The sequence below is a fragment of the Lemur catta genome, chromosome 6 (genome assembly GCF_020740605.2).
Source record: "Lemur catta isolate mLemCat1 chromosome 6, mLemCat1.pri, whole genome shotgun sequence".
Taxonomy (NCBI): domain Eukaryota; kingdom Metazoa; phylum Chordata; class Mammalia; order Primates; family Lemuridae; genus Lemur; species Lemur catta.
The window spans coordinates 69225948-69244919 of record NC_059133.1 but is presented as its reverse complement, the minus strand read 5'-3'; the positions used below and the strand labels follow the sequence as shown (position 1 = coordinate 69244919).

The window sequence follows — 18972 nt, the reverse complement described above, 5'->3', positions numbered from 1 at the left end:
CCAATGTACTCTCCTGACACAAAGTATAAACTAATATTTCTATTAAGGTTCACTTTGTAAATTATGGCAATAAAGCCTAGAGACATTTTCTTAACCTAGGTTTATCCTACAGCAAGTAAAGATTTCCAAACATAGAACAAACTAAAATTAAAATAAGGCACTTATTGCACATTTTGGGTATTAAAAAATACAACCCCTATAAAGAATTTCAGAGATCACAACAAACCTGACTCTTTGACAGATTCAGTCTTCAATAATTGTTTTTTCTTCTCTGATTGTATTAGCATTTCTTCCTCCAATGGCACTTCTTTTTCCTTGGCATTTTTGGGAACTGGAATACTTTCAAAATAGCCTGAGTTCAGCAATTTAGACAGCAGATCTTTCACATGTTTGTCTAAGAAAGAGTGATTAAGACTTAGTTATCACAAAACCTAACAGTTCATTGAAAATTACTTGGAATAGATATCCTAATTTTATCCTATTATATGTCATTACAATAGTTTATTTTGGGGGACTAGAGAACTGGTCAGTACCATAAAAAGTAAATATGCAGTCCATCTTTGTTTTATGCTGAATCAATATAAATTTTAAAGATTAAAATCTCAAAGTTCAGCAAATCATTTGAGTTTCTCTGGACCTTCATTTCCACCATTTGAAAAATGACTAAAAATCAGAGACCCTAATCAACAACTCTAATATGTCACAAAAGCACACATCTATTCCCTCAGCTGCGAAAACAAGTCATTTTTCCCATCTGCCCCCAAGACATCATAACTAGTAACTACTTTATCTTCCCCAAGTAATTAAGGCTTTAGAGAAACAGAAGACAGTTCCTCAGACATAACCCTATTAGAAAGGGTTAAAAAATCCTATCTTTGACAAATCTCTAAAGAATTTTTAAACTACAAAATTCCATAATTAAGATTTTACTCTTGAGATATGCTGTATGTCACTTCCAGCACATGTGATCAAGAAAAATCAAAATGAAGTTAAATTCACTATACTACAAAAAGGTCTAAAGTCATTTTATTTTAAATATCCATTACTAAGCAGAGCTTCCATACTTTATCTGGATCTATATTATTCCTTTCCTAGGAATACTATAACACAGATTTTGTTTTTTAAAATCAGCTTTCAGATTTAATTTACAAACAAAATTCACCTATTTTAAGTATACAGTTTTAACAGATATGTAGTTGTATTACCACCAGAACCATGAAATAGAGCATTTTCATCAATCCAAAATGTTTCTTCACTCCCCTTTTGCAATCAATCCCTCTCCTGACCCTCTGACCCCCTAGAAACCAGTAACCTGCTATCATTCTAGTTATGTCTTTTCTAAAATTTCATATAAATGAAATCATACAATATGTACTCATTTTATATCTGGCCTCTTTCACTCAGCATAATTATTTTGAGATTCATCCATGTTATTGCATGTATAAACAATTCATTCCTTTTTTATTGCTCAGTAGATTCCTCGGTATAGATATGCCATATTTTGTTTATCAATTTATTAGCTGATATGCTGTGTCCAGTTTGAGGCTATTATGAATAAGGCTAGTATGAACATTCATGTACAAGTAGTTACATGAACACACGTTTTCATTTCTTTTGGGTATGAGAAGTGTAGCTGCTTGATTGTATAGTAAGTATATATTTAATTTTATAAGAAACTACCCGACTATTTTCCAAACTATTTTAGTACCATTTTGCATTCTAACCAATAAATAAGTGTTTAATTGTGATTTAAACTTGAATGAACTTAGAAATCTTGAGATAATTACAGATACTTGGGTATTTTTTTTAAAAGGAAGCAATGGTAATAAAAATGTCTACTAGCTTCTAGTCAGTTTTCATTATTCTAAGCTAGTACACAAAGCTATGTACTTCATGTCCAGCCATCTGTACTTGGTCATTTGGCCAAAGGCTATTTAGGATGCCAAAAGCACACTCTCTCTCTCTCTCCAGATCATTTCCAGATCGATAAACAAAAATGTTTCAGTAGATTATGTAGCCAAACCATTCATATTTTCTTAGGCTAATCTGGTAGATAACCACACATTAATATCAAAGTAAATAACCTTGATATTAAAAGGTAGATAACCTTGACATTAACAATGTGTAGATTTAAGATTCTTAAATAGAACAGGTACTACCATGCAGAATAGAGAACTGAACCCCGAAATGATCAAGCTAGTGTTGAAGCCAGCACTAGTACTTAGCTCTATTCCCAAATCATATTGACTCTCCACTTCAGAACTCTCCCTAAATTCCATTTTAGTGACCAGGGTCACACAATAGCTGCTTTTAACAGAACTAAACAAAGGGATCATTCTCCCAATGAATACAGTATTATCAGACATGTAAGTTCTGATGGACTGACACAGTTTAGACCCTCAATATCATACTAAACTTCTAGACATAAAGTTTAGTATTTACTGCATAAGTCCAGAGTAGAGAAAACTCACATGTCGTTCCTACCACTGCTTTCTCACTACCTTCCAAAAGGTCCCAAAAGTACAAGGATGACTGCTCCATCTGGTCTTCAACACTGACAAGGAAAAGCAGCAGCAGAACAAAGTGGCTTTAGAAGTACATAAATATACGGAGCAGTACAATTTATGCAATATAACCCATCAACAGTAGAGACATGCAAATGTTAATTTTGTCCTTTTACTCTTTGGAAATAAAAAACTGACATTTATACAAAGTGACTAAATGCCTATTTATAGATTTCCATATAAGAATTCTTCCTTAAGACAACAAGGATTTTACTAGACACAGCTATTATAGACCAAAAGAGTTTAAAGCTGCCAATGCAGTATGATTAGCTATTACGCATGTGCCCTAGATGAAAGAACAGTGGAATGAAAATATTAAGAGCTGCATTTTTTACTTTAAAGAGAGCAGCTTACTTTGCAAATTATGTTTTGCTTACATTTCATATATTAAACTACATTCCCTAACCCACAAAAGTGAAGTAGGAGAAGTAAGCAACCATATAAGTAATAATGATGGAGTAGACTATCAGCACAGGAATAAAAAGATACAAGGTTTTCTTAATTAAGAGTTCCTTTGTTCTTCCTGATCAGAGGCTGATTTCTGGTAACAGTTGAAATCTGACTCTGCTTTAGCAGGGCTGGCTAACAGATACAAAGTTGGAACAACCTGTCCCTAACAAAAGCAAAAGCACAGACATCTGTCCCTTAGCTGATTTACTCCATCAAAACAAAAATAGCAAATGGATAACTATATGGGGAAAAAACCATTTACAGGTTTTGTATTTTAAATTCTTGGATCTATTTCTCAGTAGTTATTTACAGCATAATAAAAACACCAAATAATTCTCACTTTGAAAGATTAATGATACTGGCCAAGTTAAATCTTATTTACCTCTACCTAAGTATAGTAGGAGTAAGCAGCCAAAGATGCTGAGAAAATTGCAAAAAAATGTTTTAGAAGTATATATAAGTAGCATTATAGTTAATACTTGTATAAAATTAAAATCTGTCGATAAGACATTATTTCTAAAATCAATGTTACAATAAAGAAGCATGTTAATGAGACCATTCAAATTCACTTTCCTTCTAGACAATTTATCAACCCTGTCAGAGTCTGCACCAGCCAAGGTTTCCCATATTGAATCAAATTAACATTTTCTTAGTTAATTACTAACTCTCTCTCTCTCCTCTCCCCCGTGTCTCTGTGTGTGTGTGTGTGTATACACACACATACACACAAATAAAACTGAAGAGCTAGACTATAGCGTCATGTGTTCTATTTCAGGAAAATCTCTTCATTAGCTTACCTCAGACTTTCATTTCTTTCAGGGCAGGTCAGTTTTGAAAATTTAATGAGGTAGTCAAGTTCTTTTGAAGGCAAATACACCGCACCATTCAAACCCCCTTTGAAGTCTTTTTGTACGTGTTCCTGTGTCAAGTTCTGTAATACATACTGAACTTGAAGAATAGTTCGAAGCTTTTTCTTCTCAGCCTCAAGTTTTAGCATGTGCTCCCTTCTCTGGGCCTTCTTCTGCGCTTTTAGTAGCTGTTAAAACAAATGCTAATTAAGGTTGACAACTCTCTACCACCCCATAGTAGCGATCCCTAGTCTACAAAGGCTAATGCCAAAATAGCTGAGATTAGATGATAAATCTCATGACTGTCAAACTGACCAGTTTGTTTAACCCATCTCCTTTTTGAGCTAAAGAAGTTACTGAGTAATTAACTGGTTTGCCTCAGCTAACCAGAACCAAAGGAGCCCAAATATCTGACTCCCAAATCTAGGCTGTATCTAGTACCTCAAACATCACCATGATGAGAAGCAAAGTACCCACCATCATTGATGTCCACATTAATCTCAAGATTTTATCTTTCCATGTTTATGTACATCAAGCTTCTCTATGCCAAATATTTTAATGCTTTAGTTTTGGGGTTTTTTTTAATCTCATGTTCCAGGGGAAAAATACTTAAACTAAAATGGTCAGTTTTCAATCAACCAAAGATGACTGGCTAAAGCATAAAAAATTGAAAAGTTATCAGACATAAAATATAAAATATCTTACAAATGTAATGCCAAAATACAGCCACAGTTTTTTACGTTCTTAAGTAAAATTAAAGATATTTTTTATAATAGTTTGCCCCTGTCAGTCTGAATGGAGCTGCATCCTCTGATGTTTAGCTGACAAAACAGACATGGAAAATTAATGGAACTTAAGTTTTATCTCAATTTGTGTACATAGACTGAGCAGCCCTGGGTCTACTCTAAACCTCAGAAATATTATACCTTAAAATCTGACATAATACATGGGTCCCAGAAGTGGCTTGCCATTTAAACTAGAAAGTACCATCAGTTTCCACTAAGAAACCTAAAAGGTCTTTTCCCTCCATAGTTTTTTTGATTGTAGTGTTTCCATCATATTGGATATATCCCAGGGTAAGATTAAAATACAAAAAAAAAAAAAAAACCTACAAGATTTTTCCTACAGATGGCTTAAAGTAATATGGCATCAATATTTTGTCTTTTTTTTTTTTATTATTTCCAAAAAAAGACGGGATTTTGCTCTGCTACCCAGGCTGGAGTGCAGTGGCATGATCATAGCTCACTGCAGTCTGGAACTCCTGGCCTGAAGCAATCCTACTGCCTCAGGGCCCCCAGTAGCTGGAATTATAGGTGTGAGCCACCCCACCCAGCAGCATCAATATTTTAAACTCCATGAAAGATATTTTCATAAATTCCAACAGGTTAAAATTAGGGGTAAAACCTCAGAAAAAAGATTCATATGGCATAACTAATCCCTTTCTAGGGAGTGTGGAAACAAGTTGATAAATTTGATTTGTGCTACTTACTCCCAGGGACAGAAGACAATAAGTGAAGATAAAATTTTGAGAATGAAAAACAGACTGACAGGTGGTTGGTTATGTAGGGCAAGTATATGTTCTCAAGATGGCAAAGTCTCGGTAATGCTTTTTCTAAGATCTGAGCATAGACTGCACCAATAACACTTACCCAAACTACAGGATTCTCTGTTTCTGCTTGAGACAAGGCAAGAGGATGGAGGTGGCACTTCCAGCTCTCCAAGACAGTGGGGTTCTCTTGGACACAGTTTTGTCATGATATAGGGAAAGGCAACTGATTCTCAAGGTGTCTTCAGGACCATATCACATGGTTACTTCAGATTTCTCTTTCAGCCAACCTCCCAAGGTTGGATTACGTGTTCTTATGGACTCATGCCACCCTGAATTTCCCCTATCAAAGCATTTCTCATACTAAATGGTTATCTTTTTATCTGCATCCATGATGACAGGGACTCTGTTGTTCACCAACATATCACTGGTGCTCAGCACAGAGCCTGACATGTGACAGGACCTCAAAAGTTTGTTGAACAAAAACCAAGTATCAAAAAAGTCTCCCAGATCATGATTAGATGTCATGAAAAGCTACTGACAACAGTCTATTTCTCCTTATTTAGGTGGAAACTAGGATGGAAGGTTATGTATGTTTTCTTCTCTTCTTCCAGTTGAGGACTAGTTTGGAAAGAAGGAGAACATAAGAAGCAAACCATTCTCGATCAATGATAGAATTTATTTTTTCTGAACCATGACTTAAAATGATGAATCCCTATCAAGAGGCAGAGTTCATCTCATGAAGATGAAGAATGTGGATGAGTTGAAAAGGAAGGCTTCCAACTTTAGTTTGAAGGGAAAAAAGAAAATGTCCACCAAGTGGCCAGGTGTAGTGGCTCATGCCTATAATCCTAGCACTGTGGGAGGCTGAGGAGGGAGGATCACTTGAGGTGAGGAATTTGAGACCAGCCTGAGCCCTGAGCAAGAACAAGACCCTGTCTCTACTAAAGATAGAAAAAATTAGCCGGGTGTGGTGGCACACACCTGTAGTCCCAGCTACTCAGGAGGCTGAGGCAGGAGGATCTCTTCAGCCCAGAAGTTAGAGGTTGCAGTGAGTTATGATGATGCCACTGCACTCTAGGTGAGATGACAGAGTGAGACTCTGTCTCAAGAAAAGAAAAAAATAAAATAAAATGTCCACAAAACTGCCTATCACAGAAGAGGTCTGACAAAAGAAAAACTTTAGTGAAAACAGAGCCCAAAAGTCACCAGGAAAAAAAAAAACTAAGCACTAGCAAGCACCTTTAGGGTCTTGATTCATTAAGGCAAGCTCCAGATTACTTTATTATCTCACTTAAAATCAAAGTACAGGCAAGTAAAAATAACCTCATGAATAGCAACAAAATTTGGTGAGTTGGGAGGTACCTCTAGACTATAGCCATGGAAAACATAAATAGATAAGATACTATACATGGTATAGAGAAAAAAAACACCACTGTTTTAGAAGCAAAGAGTACCTAGGGTCCTATCTTGGCCCTATCACTTACTGGCCATATGACTTTGAATAAGTCCCTTTTGTTCTGAGCCTCATATTCCTTATCTTTAAAATGGGGCTATTTATATCTACTTGAGCAAGAGTGAGACCCCATCTCTACAAAAAAAAAAAAATAGAAAGAAATTAGCTGGACAACTAAAAATATATAGAAAAAATTAGCGGGGCATGGTGACGCATGCCTGTAGTCCCAGCTATTCGGGAGACTGAGGCAGCAGGATTGCTTGAACCCAGGAGTTTGAGGTTGCTGTGAGCTAGGCTGATGCCACAGCACTCTAGCCTGGGCAAAAAAGTGAGACTCTGACTGAAAAAAAAAAAAAAAAAAAAAAAAAAAGAGTTAATTGACATTTAAATCAGATATCCAGAAGAAAACAACTCAAAACTGTATTGCAAGAATTAAGATGGTAGATGTCTTTAGCTTAGAAATATTTTTAATGCCAGAGGAATGGAGAAGAGATTTTTAGTTCACTAAAACAAAAGGAAAACATCAAAAAAAAAAAAAAAAAAAAAAGACTATCTTACGAGGCATGTTCCCCACCCCATGAATGAATTTATAAAAAAAATTCCTCCATTGTTGGTCCTTTAAAGGTCCTTCTAATGCTAAGATCCTGAAACAATGAAGAATACACTTCATTAAGGAATGCTTAAGACTTCATAATTAATTATTGATTAAATCTGTCAGAGATAAAAGTTTGAGGTGCCAACACAGAGGACCTAAAAAGTAGAGACGCCAGATTTAACTCTACTTAACATGAATCATAAATTTTCCTGGTAATAATTTTCATGCTTTCAAAAACAGTACCAACTCTATGTTTCCTCATATATTAAATAATGCTAAACTTACAAGCCTGTTATGTAAATTTACAAGCCTATATTCAATTTTTTTTTTTTTAGAGACAGAGTCTCCCTCTGTCACCTGGGCTAGAGTGCCAAGGCATCAGCCTAGCTCACAGCAACCTCAAACTCCTGGGCTTAAGCAATCCTCCTGCCTCAGCCTCCAGAGTAGCTGGGACTACAGGCACGTGCCACCACGCCTGGCTGATTTTTCTATTTTTAGTAGAGATGAGGTCTCGCTCTTGCTTAGGCTGGTCTCAAACTCCTGAGCTCAAGTGATCCTCCCGCCTCGGCCTCCCAGAGTGCTAGGATTGCAGGCATGAGCCACCGTGACCAGCCTACCTATATTCTAAAAATAGTCTCATTCTATATTCTAAAATTAAGTTTTTATTCCCCTTGTCAATTATTTCTGTAATTCCATAATGAAATAACACACATTAGATAACTAATATTTTATTCACAATGCCTCATATTCAGATGCCATTTGTGTTCCCTTGAGACTACAGAAATCTGAAAAAACTAGTTCTTTATTAGCTATTCTCAACCTCCTATCCCCAATAAATTATCAGCAGAAATGAGACGGATGGTAACCAAACACAATTATTAAACCCAATGTTTTTTTCAAGATCAGTGGTTTAAGCCGGTTTTAGGAAAAGCAAAGAAAACATACTCACATCTAGGCTCAGTCCAGAAAAGGTTTTCTGAAGCTCCTTGGCAAATTCCAAATTATGTAGCACTTCCTCATACTTCTCTACTGCTTCCTACCAAAGAGGATGAGAAAACATCAATTTTATGACCTTCTAAATACAAATATGTGAAAACAAGTGTTCTTTAAATACAGCAGAGGAGATTTAAGACTTTATGAACTAGCCATTTACTATACATATACAGAAAAGCACTTACGTAAAGAAAAAGTAGGGAGAAAGAATATCAGTACCAGTTATGTAAAGTTACATTTAAAAATTTAATTTTAATGCTAGAAATTTAATTTTTATATTAGAAATCTGAGCCTTAATTCAACCCTAGCTATAAAGTCTAAGGTCAGAGAGGCCTGTGGGTTTTAATAGCACTGAGCCAATGGGATTCCTCTGTCAATAGTCATTCACTACTCAAATGTATTACACAAGTAGCATGGTGAGTATCACACAGATGAACAAGCAACTTCATGACATTTATAATATGGTGGAAAAGATTTATAAATAATTACCTATAACAGACAAAATTAAGTATTGTAATAGAAATAACAATATCCTACAGGAAATTTAAAAGAGCAAATTTATTTTTAAAAACTTTACAGATGAACAAAATTGGTAATGAGATAAAAGCGGTTTTTCATGGGACATAACTAATTCAAATCTATATGGAAAAAGAAAGGACCAATCTGAAATAGAACAAGGTGGGGAATTTGCCCAGTCAGATAAAGACATATTATAAAGCCTCAGTAATTAGAATAGTATAATATCCCACTCCTAGATAGCTACCCTAGATACCCAAAAGAAATGGAAACATATGTCCACATAAAGACCTGTATACAAATGTGTATAGCTGCATTATTTACAATAGCCTAAAATAAAAAAAAATCCAAATATCTAGCAACTGATAAATGGATAAACAAAATGTGGTGTAACAATACATGGAATACTAGTCAACAATAAAAAGAAATTAAATACATGCTATAACACAGATGAACCTCAAAAATATCATGCTAAGTGAAAGAAGCCAGATGTGAAAGACTATTTTATGTGAAATGTCCAGAAAAGACAAATTCATAAAACTAGAAAGCAAACTAAGGCACAAAAGAGAACTTTGGGGGTATAAGAAATATTTTAAAACTGGACTGTGGTGATAGTTATATAACACTACAGATTTACTATAAATCACTGAATTGTATGCTTACAGTGGTTTTATTTTTGTGGTGTGTACATTATACCTCAATAAAGCTGTTGAAAAAAATAGTCTGAAATATTAAGTCTCCATAAAGATATAGAGCAATAGGAACTCCTGTGTACTACCAGTATTAGTATAAACTTGTACAATAATTTTGGAAAACAGTTTGGCATTTTTACCTATGAAATTAACTATGGGCATACCCTACAGCCTAAGGATATATGCTCTGAAAAAATCTTGCACCTGTCTTTCAATAACACACATGAGATTGCTCAAAATAGAACTGTTCATAATACAAAAAAAATTATGAACAACTCAAGCATCCATCTATTTGCAGACTTCTACTGAGTAGCAAAAAACAAATGAAATATAGGCACTTGCATAGAAATAGAAAATCCTAAAATAAAAAAATCCTAATGAGTGAAAAAGACAAACTGCAGAATATATAGAATAATACCATTTATTATAAGGTACAAAAATGCAACTCTAACAAATTTAAGGGTAACAAACAAGTACTATTAAAATACAAGCAAGGCCGGGCGTGGTGGCTCACGCCTGCAATCCTAGCACTCTGGGAGGCCGAGGCGGGTGGATTGTTTGAGCTCAAGAGTTCAAGACCAGCCTGAGCAAGAGCAAGACCCCGTTTCTACTAAAAAATAGAAAGAAATTATATGGACAGATAAAAATATATATATAGAAAAAATCAGCCGGGCATGGTGGCACATGCCTATAGTCCCAGCTACTCGGGAGGCTGAGGCAGGAGGATTGCTCTAGCCCAGGAGTTTGAGGTTGCTGTGAGGTAGGCTGATGCCACAGCACTCTAGCCCAGGCAACAGAGTGAGACTCTGTCTCAAAAAAAAAAAAAAAAAAGAAATACAAGCAAGGGACAAGTTTGGGGTCATGCTTACAGGAAAGAGTAAGTACTGAACAGGAAAAGAACTTCAACACTCTTGGTAACATACTATTTGAGTTGAGAGGTGGGTTCTGATGCTTGCTTTATTATGCTCTAACTTTTTGCAACATTTTTTTTGGACCATACATTATATAATGAAAAAGGTAGAAGCCTTCCAGCTACAGAAACAAAAATGGGCAGGTAACATAACCAGAGTATATGGTCCTCAGAGGGATGTAAAACTAGAAAGAAATACTCCCCCATATCCACTCCCAAATGGTACTAGATTCAACTCAAGAAAAGCAGCATCAGATGGGAACTACCTCAACTGACCATCATCTAATGCGGATCTAACCCCTTTCATTCCTCCTTTCTTTACACAGTGAAGAAGGTATCCTTCTACCTGTGCCCTGGATCCTGTTCAATTCTGCTTTCATAGGAAACCTTACTTTACAATTCCCTCTTTTACTGACTTCTAACAGTAGTTCAGAAGATGATCTTAGAAAGCCTCCGATATGCTAAAGATTCTGAAGAGGATTTAAAACTTTTAAAAGGAATAATATACTGATTGTTTCAAGAAAAGTAGAGGCAATAGGACTGGTGAACTGGAAAGTAAAGTCCCAAGATAAGGATATCAATGAGGAAGTTTAAGTAAAGTTTAGGTGGCTTGCCTAGACCAGGCCACCAGCAATAGAATTACAAAGGAAAGAGGATTCCATACATATGAGTTTAACACAGATGTATTGAATATAATACAGGCTCGGGGCTTAGCAGCAAGCGATGGGTACCAAATCCTAATTCTTTAACAATACTGCAGTGGAACCAAAACCATCAAGCGTCCCCTTGCCTACTGCTTCAGAACTCACTTGAATTTTGGTTCTCCATTTCAAATCCAGATCTGAACCAAAAACATATTAAAATTACAAATGTGACTCTAAAAACAATTTCTATTTGAAAGAGAAACCTAGGTTTACATTACCAATCTAACATAAACCTTATATAGCTTAGCTTGACAGATTACTTAAGATTTGTTATTCCAGAGGCTACAAGAGCCATACAGACCACAGAAAGTTTTATTTACAGTATTACAAATATCTGTTGAGTTAAAGAAGAAAATCACACTGAAGTTATAAAACTTCTCATAAATATTGAAAATACAGTATTAAGCCTAATACAACTAAAGCAGTGCTTGAAGGAAAATTCATAGCCTTCAATGAATTTTAGAAAATGAGATTTTCATAGCTACAAAAAGCAGTAAATAAGCCAAAGGAAAGCAGAAAGATGAACTGAGTAGAAAAGATAAAAAGTGGAATAAAAGAAATTCAAAAGTTGATGGTGGGGGGGAGTATACTACTAGATAACTTCAGAATAAACTGAGGCAATAAAAGCACACAAAATTAGAGATAGAAAGTAACCAGAAACAGGCTGTATTAAACTTCTATTATAAACTACTTTGCCCCAATCTATGCGAACAAATTTTAAAAACTAGATGAAATAAGTGATTTCCAAGAAAAATAGAGTATATTTTCAAAGAGCTCCAACCCAAAAAAGAACCAGGTTCAGATAGTTTCACTGAAAAAAATCATACTTTTAAAGACTACATATCATAGAAACACTGTCATGATACCTAAAAAAAAAAAAGGGGAAAGAATGGATAAATAGGCAGAGCACAGAGAATTTTTAAAGTCAGTGAAACTATTCCGTGTGATACATTTTGTGGATACATTTGTATTCATCAAAACCCATAAAATGTACCACTCCAAGAGTGAACCCTAATGTAAATTACGGACTTTGGGCGATGATGATACATGTTTATCAAAAGGAACAGACATACTTCTCTGGTGAGGAATGTTGACAGTGGAGGATGCTGTGCATGTGTGGGGTGAAGGGTACATGAGAACTCTGTACTTTCTATTCCATTTTCCTGTAAACCTAAAATTGTTCAAAAAATGAAGTGTGTTTAAAAAATAGAAAAAGGCAAAATTAAGACCCCCAAAAAGTGTCTATGGTAAGCTAAGTTGTATAAAAAATGGGAAGAGAGGAGGTAGGTAGGAGGGAGGGTATTTGTTTAAACAGGCTAAAAGAAATTCTGGAAGGAGACATAAGAATCTATTAATACCAACAATCGTTATATATAGTAAGATAAGAAATGAACAGAGAAAGAACAGGGGTTAAAGAAAAACATCTTTTTTAAATATTCCCTAATTTCTGAACTATGTGAAGTACTACCAGTTTTAAAAACTAAACTTAGAGCTTTTCAATTAAATACTACAATATAGGCATACCTCATTTTATTACTTTATTGTGCTTTACAGATATTGCATTTTTTGCAAATTGTAGGTTTGTGGCAACCCAAATTAAAATAGACTATCAGCGCCATTTTTCCAACAGCATGTGCTCAACTCTGTGTCTGTCACATTTTGGTAATTCTCGTGATATTTTAGACTTTTTCATTAACATTATGTCTGTTATGGTGATATGTGATCGGTGATCTTCAATGTTACTATTGTAACTGTTTGATGGCAAACTTAACCAACAAATGTTTTGTGTGTTCTGACTGTTCCACTGACCAGATGATGTTCCCGTCTCTCTCCCTCTCCTTGGGCCTATTTCCTGACACGACAATATTGAAATTAATTCAGTATTGAACCCAGTGGCCTCTAAGTGTTCAAGTACAAGAGTCAAATGTCCTCCACTTTATTTTTTTTTTTTTTTTTTTGAGACAGAGTCTCGCTCTGTTGCCCGGGCTAGAGTGAGTGCCGTGGCATCAGCCTGGCTCACAGCAACCTCAGACTCCTGGGCTTAAGCGATCCTACTGCCTCAGCCTCCCGAGTAGCTGGGACTACAGGCATGAGCCACCATGCCCGGCTAATTTTTTTGTATATATATATTTTTTAGTTGGCCAGATAATTTCTTTCTATCTTTAGTAGAGACGGGGTCTCACTCTTGCTCAGGCTGGTCTCGAACTCCTGACCTTGAGCAATCCACCCGCCTCGGCCTCCCAGAGCTAGGATTACAGGCGTGAGCCACCGCGCCCGGCCTGTCCTCCACTTTAAATCAAAAGACAGAAATGAGTAACCTTAGTGGAAAAGGCATTTCAAAAGCTGAAATAGGCTGAAAGCTAGGCCTCTTGCACCAGTTAGCCAAGTTGTAAACTCAAAGGCAACGTTGTTAAAGGAAACTAAAAGTGCTACTCCAGTACACACGCACACAATTAAGAAAGCAAAAGAGTCTTACTGCTGATATGGGGAAAACTTTAAGGATCTGGATATAAGCCACAAAATTCCCTTAAGCCAAAGCCTAATCCAGAGCAAGGCCCTAACTCTTTTTAATTCCATGAAGACTGAGAAAGGTGAGGAAGCTGCAGAAGAGAAGTCTGAAACTAGCAGAGGTTGGTTCATGAGGTCTAAGCAACCATCTCTGTAATAAAAGTGCAAGGTGAAGCAACAAGTGCTGATGTAGAAGCTGTAGCAAGTTACCAGAAGATCTAGCTAAGATAACTGATGAATGTTGCTGCACTAAACAACAGATTCTCAATGTAGACAAAACAGCCTTTTGTTGGAAGAAGATGCCACCTAGGACTTTCCTAACTAGAGAGCAGAAATCAATGCCTGGCTTCAAAGGACAGGCTGACTCCCTAATACAGCTGTTGACTTTAAATTCAAGCCAATTCTCATCATTCTCAGAAAGCCAGGGCCCTTAAGAACTATGTTAATCTACTCTGCCTGTGCTCCATAAATGGAACAACAAAGCCCGGATGACAGCACATCTGTTTACTCCAAGGTTTACCGACTATTTTAAGCCCACTGTTGAAAACTACAGCTCAGAAAAAACAATTCTTTTATTAGTGCTCATTGACAATGCACCTGGTCACCCAAGAGCTCTGACAGAGATATGCAAGGAGATGAATGTTGTTCTTATGCTTGCTAACACAACATCCATTCTGCAGCCCACGGATCAGAGTCATTTTGACTTTCAAGTCTTTTTTTTTTTTAATATACATATTTTTAGTTGTCCAGCTAATTTCTTTCTATTTTTTTTTTTTTTTTTTTTTTTTTTAGTAGAGACGGGGGTCTCGCTCTTGCTCAGGCTGGTCTCGAACTCTTGAGCTCAAACGTTTAATCCACCCGCCTCGGTCTCCCAGAGAGCTAGGATTACAGGCGTGAGCCACCACGCCCAGCCTCAAGTCTTCTTATTTAAGAAATACATTTTGCAAGGCTATAGCTGCCTTACTCTGATAAATCTGGGCAAAGTAAATTGCCTTCTGGAAAGGATTCACTATTGTCGATGCCATTAAGAACATTCATAATTCATGGAAGGCCTAAATATCAACATTAACAGGAGTTTGGAAGAAGGTGATTCCAACCCTCTTAGATGACTTGGAGGGGTTCAAGACTTTGGAAGTAACTGCAGATGTAGTGGAAATAGCAAAAGAACTAGAATTAGAAGTGGATTCTGAAGATGTGACTGAATTGCGGCAATCTCAGGATAAAACTTGAACAGATGAAGAGTTGCTTCTTATGGATGAACAATGAAAGTGGTTTCGTGAGATGGAATCTACTGGGGAAGATGCTATGAACCTTGTTGAAATGACAACAAAGGATTTAGAAATATCACATAAACTTAGTTGATAAAGCAGCAGCAGTGTTCAAGTGGATTGACTCCAATTTTGAAAGAAGTTCTACTGGGGGCAAAATACTATCAAACAGCATCACATGAGAATTAATGTGGCAAGCTTCACTGTTGTCTTATTTTAAGAAATTGCCACAGCCACCCCAACCTTCGGCACCCACCACCCTGATCAGTCAGAGGCCAACAGATGGAGGCAAAACCCTTTAGCAGCAAAGAGATTACAACTTGCTGCAGGCTCAGATGACCATTAGCATTTTTTTTAGCAATAAAGTATTTTTTATCAAGGTATATACATTGTTTTTTTAGACATAATGCTACTGCACACTTAACAGACTACAGTATAATGTAAACATAATTTTATATGCAATGGGAAACCAAAAAAATTGTCTTGCTTTATTGCAATATTCACTTTACCATGATGGTCTAGAACAGAACCCACAGTGTGTCCAAGATATGCCTATACTAACAACAGTTCTCTGAGTATTATTTTTTTCTTCTGTCCTAACTGCATTTTCTAAATTTTCTACCTTAAATATATATTGCTCATATGAAGGGATGTGATTTCTCAAAAGTGCCACAAACTCTAAGCTTAGCCACATCTAAAGACCTAATACTCATTTTATATTTAGTAAATCTATATGTAGTAAACACTTTACATGCCTACTCTAAGCACTAGTAAGTAATATAGCAGTGAACAGACAAAATCTCTACTTTCATGGAACTTACATTGTAAGGGTAGGAGTGAGACAAACAATAAAACTTTATAGCCTGTCAGAGAAGTGCTAACTTCTATTAAGAAAAATAAAGCAAGGAGGCCGGGTGCAGTGGCTCATGCCTGTAATCCTAAAACTCTGGGATGCCAAGGTAGGAGGACTGCTTGAGACCCAGTTCAAGACCAGTCTGAGCAAGAGCTAGACCCCCGACTCTATTTAAAAAAAAAAAAAACAAAAGAAAAATTAGCTGGGTGTGGTGGAGCACACCTGTAGTTCCAGATACTCAGGAGGCTGAGGCAGAAGGATCACTTGAACTCAGGAGTTCGAGGTGACAGTGAGTTGTGATGACACCACTGCACTCTAGCCCAGGTGACAGGGAAAAACCCTGTGCACCCCCCACCCCACCCCAGAAAAAAAGAAATAAGTAGAAAAAGAAAGCAAGGAAAGGAGCTAAGCAGTGTGAACAGGGGCGTGGGGGTATGGTGTGGTCAGGACAGGTCTTACTGAGGTGCCCTTCAAATAAAAAGGTGAAAGAAATTGAGAATTGAGCCACTTAAACATCCGGAGAAACAAAGCATCCCAGGCAGCAGAAAGAGCATGTGTAAAAGCCCTGCAGGAGAAGAGAAGTGTGCCTGGGATGTTGGAGGACAGAAAGGTGGCCACCATGGCTGGACTGCAGCTAGTAAGGGAGAGAAGTGCAGGGAATGGAGTATGATGTGAAGGCAAATGGGGAGGATATTTAGCAGGACTTTGTAGACCACAGTAAGGACACTTTTTATCACCCTGATGGGAACTTTTGAGCAGAGGAATAACCATCGGACTTACATCGGAACAGGATCACTGAGGCTACTGTGTTGAGAATGGACTTTGAGAAGACAAAATAGAAAAACCTGTGAGGAAGCTATCATGGTAACGCAGATGAAAGATGATGTAGCTTGGACCAGGACAGCAGAAGTGGAATTTATGACAAATGGTCAGATTCTTGATTTATTTTGAAGGTAGTATTGACCAGATTTGCTGAGGAGCTGGATATGAGGTATGAAGAAAAAGGAGATAAGAAATTCTCCAAGGTGTTTGGCAACTCCATCCTTCTAGTTGATCAAGCCATCAACTTACGTAGCTAAGATTAAAATAGCAGGTTTTGGGGGACAGGAAGAAATCAGGAGGTGTCCAATAGGCAACTAGACATAGAAATATAGAGTTCAGAGAACTCTATATTAGCCATATAGCCATATAAATTTGGCAGTTGTCAGCATATTACTTGAGAAATCAAAGTTCATGTATTTATTATGTGTTATAGAAGCACTATGTGGCTATAAATACAGAAATGAAATATTGAGATTAAAGTTTGCCTTGTGGAAGCAATGAAATCTAGCACGTCCTTGACATTTCTTAGAGAGCTACCATGAGAACTTCTAATCCTCCCCACCCCCATGTTTCCCAAAAATAAAGAACACTATTCTAACAGGACACTTCATTCCAGGATATTTACACAAAGAAAAGTTTTATCACTTTAAGAGTTATTGAACACACCATGACTACTTGAAAACAATGCCACTTTGAAATGCTGGATGTCCAGCTAAGTCCTCTCACCAGCTAAGTGAGCACACTATTCTCAGAGCTCACACAATTCAAATCTGTGCCTCAGCAAAATTATAATTTACTACATCACAAAAATTCTGGGTCAGTGAAGAAGAGTCAATAAGGCAAGGGAAAAGTCCTTGAATGCCAGCATCTATGATACATAACCAAAAATTTTAATTGAAATGATAAAAGACAATAGACCCACAAGCTAGATTAAATAACTTTGAAATAAATTTTGTCCCTTCTTAGCCAGGAGATGTGATCAGGTCAAAATGGCAAACATCAATGAAGCATTTTTTTTCTTTTCATATTGCAGAAACTCTCCTACACAAATTAGATAAAAATTGCAATTGCCAGGTATACTATGGACAAGTTAAATGATGTTTAAAAAATTGTAAATAATCTAATATAGTAATTTTTTTTTTTTTAAGACAGTCTCATTCTCTCACCTGTGCTAAAGTCCAATGGTGTTATCATAGCTCAGGGCAACCTCAAACTCCTGGGCTCCTGCAATCCTCCTGCCTCAGCCTCCCAAGTAGCTGGGACTACAACTGTGCACCACCACACCCAGCTAATTTTTTCTATTTTTAGTAGAGATGGGGTCTTGCTCTCACTCAAGCTGGTCTCAAACTCCTGACCTCAAGCAATCCTCCCTAGACTGCTAGGATTACAAGGCATGAGCCACCGCACCCGGCCAAAGCCAGATATCAGACCAGCACACCTCCTGAGAGGGGACATGGCAATCCAGGATAGAAAAGTAGGGAGAAAACATGAAAAGAATTAAGGAGAAGCAACTGGAGAAAACTGAGGCAAGCTACAACAAACATACTTTAACACTGTAGAGCAGAAAGATGTCAGGTTTAGAATATACCAGTAAAAAGCCGAAAGCTAGACTATTCCCTTCTCTTCACCTTCATTCCACCCTAGCATTAGTTTTAATTTCAGTCTGTATGGTAACTCAGCGATAGTCTACATTTTCACTCCTATTTAACAATCTAACCGCCATCTATGCCATTGACTAGTACAACAGAAAGTCAAATCCAAGACCTAACAGGCAAAGAGACAAAGTCTTTTGAAAAATCCAGTGGATTCTGACTCTCTTTTTTTTGGCCTATAAAGTCTGTGGTCTCACTAAATCCATCTAGAGTTTTATTAAAAAAAGAAAATCAGCAAGTCTGACCGAAGGATCATAAGCCACTTACCAACTGGTCTGGATTAAGTCGCTCTCCACTTTTCAGGCGATCCTTATAATCTTCCAGTTTGAGCTACAAAAGAGAAACTTGTATCTACTATAGTCTGATATAAAATGTTTAAGCAAATAAACTAAATGCCAGACCTTGTTGCTATGAAAACGAAGAAGTTATCAGTCTGCAAGAATATCATTTTACTACAAGGCAAGCAGCAATTGTAAACAAGTTCCAGTCAAGGGAAAAAAAAAATACACAGAATAACATGAATCTGGAATTACAAAAGTTAAGCAGTAATAAAACCCTTTTCTACTTACCTAGTTAATCATATGCTCTAACCCAG

The 18972-nt window shown here is 36.7% G+C and overlaps 1 protein-coding gene across 16 annotated transcripts in view; it reads right to left on the bottom strand.

Moving 5' to 3' along the window:
* The window catches only part of CAPRIN2 (caprin family member 2), a 43536-nt gene that overhangs the window by 21403 nt on the left and 3161 nt on the right, over positions 1 to 18972 (bottom strand). For all 16 annotated transcript variants that reach the window (XM_045554084.1, XM_045554074.1, XM_045554085.1 and 13 more), the window contains exons 2-6: positions 18645 to 18707; positions 8409 to 8495; positions 3812 to 4050; positions 2472 to 2554; positions 227 to 394 (exon numbers count right to left, since the gene is read on the bottom strand). In XM_045554084.1, coding sequence (XP_045410040.1) covers positions 227 to 394; positions 2472 to 2554; positions 3812 to 4050; positions 8409 to 8495; positions 18645 to 18707 — 640 coding nt within the window. The remainder of the gene's footprint in view (positions 1 to 226; positions 395 to 2471; positions 2555 to 3811; positions 4051 to 8408; positions 8496 to 18644; positions 18708 to 18972) is intronic.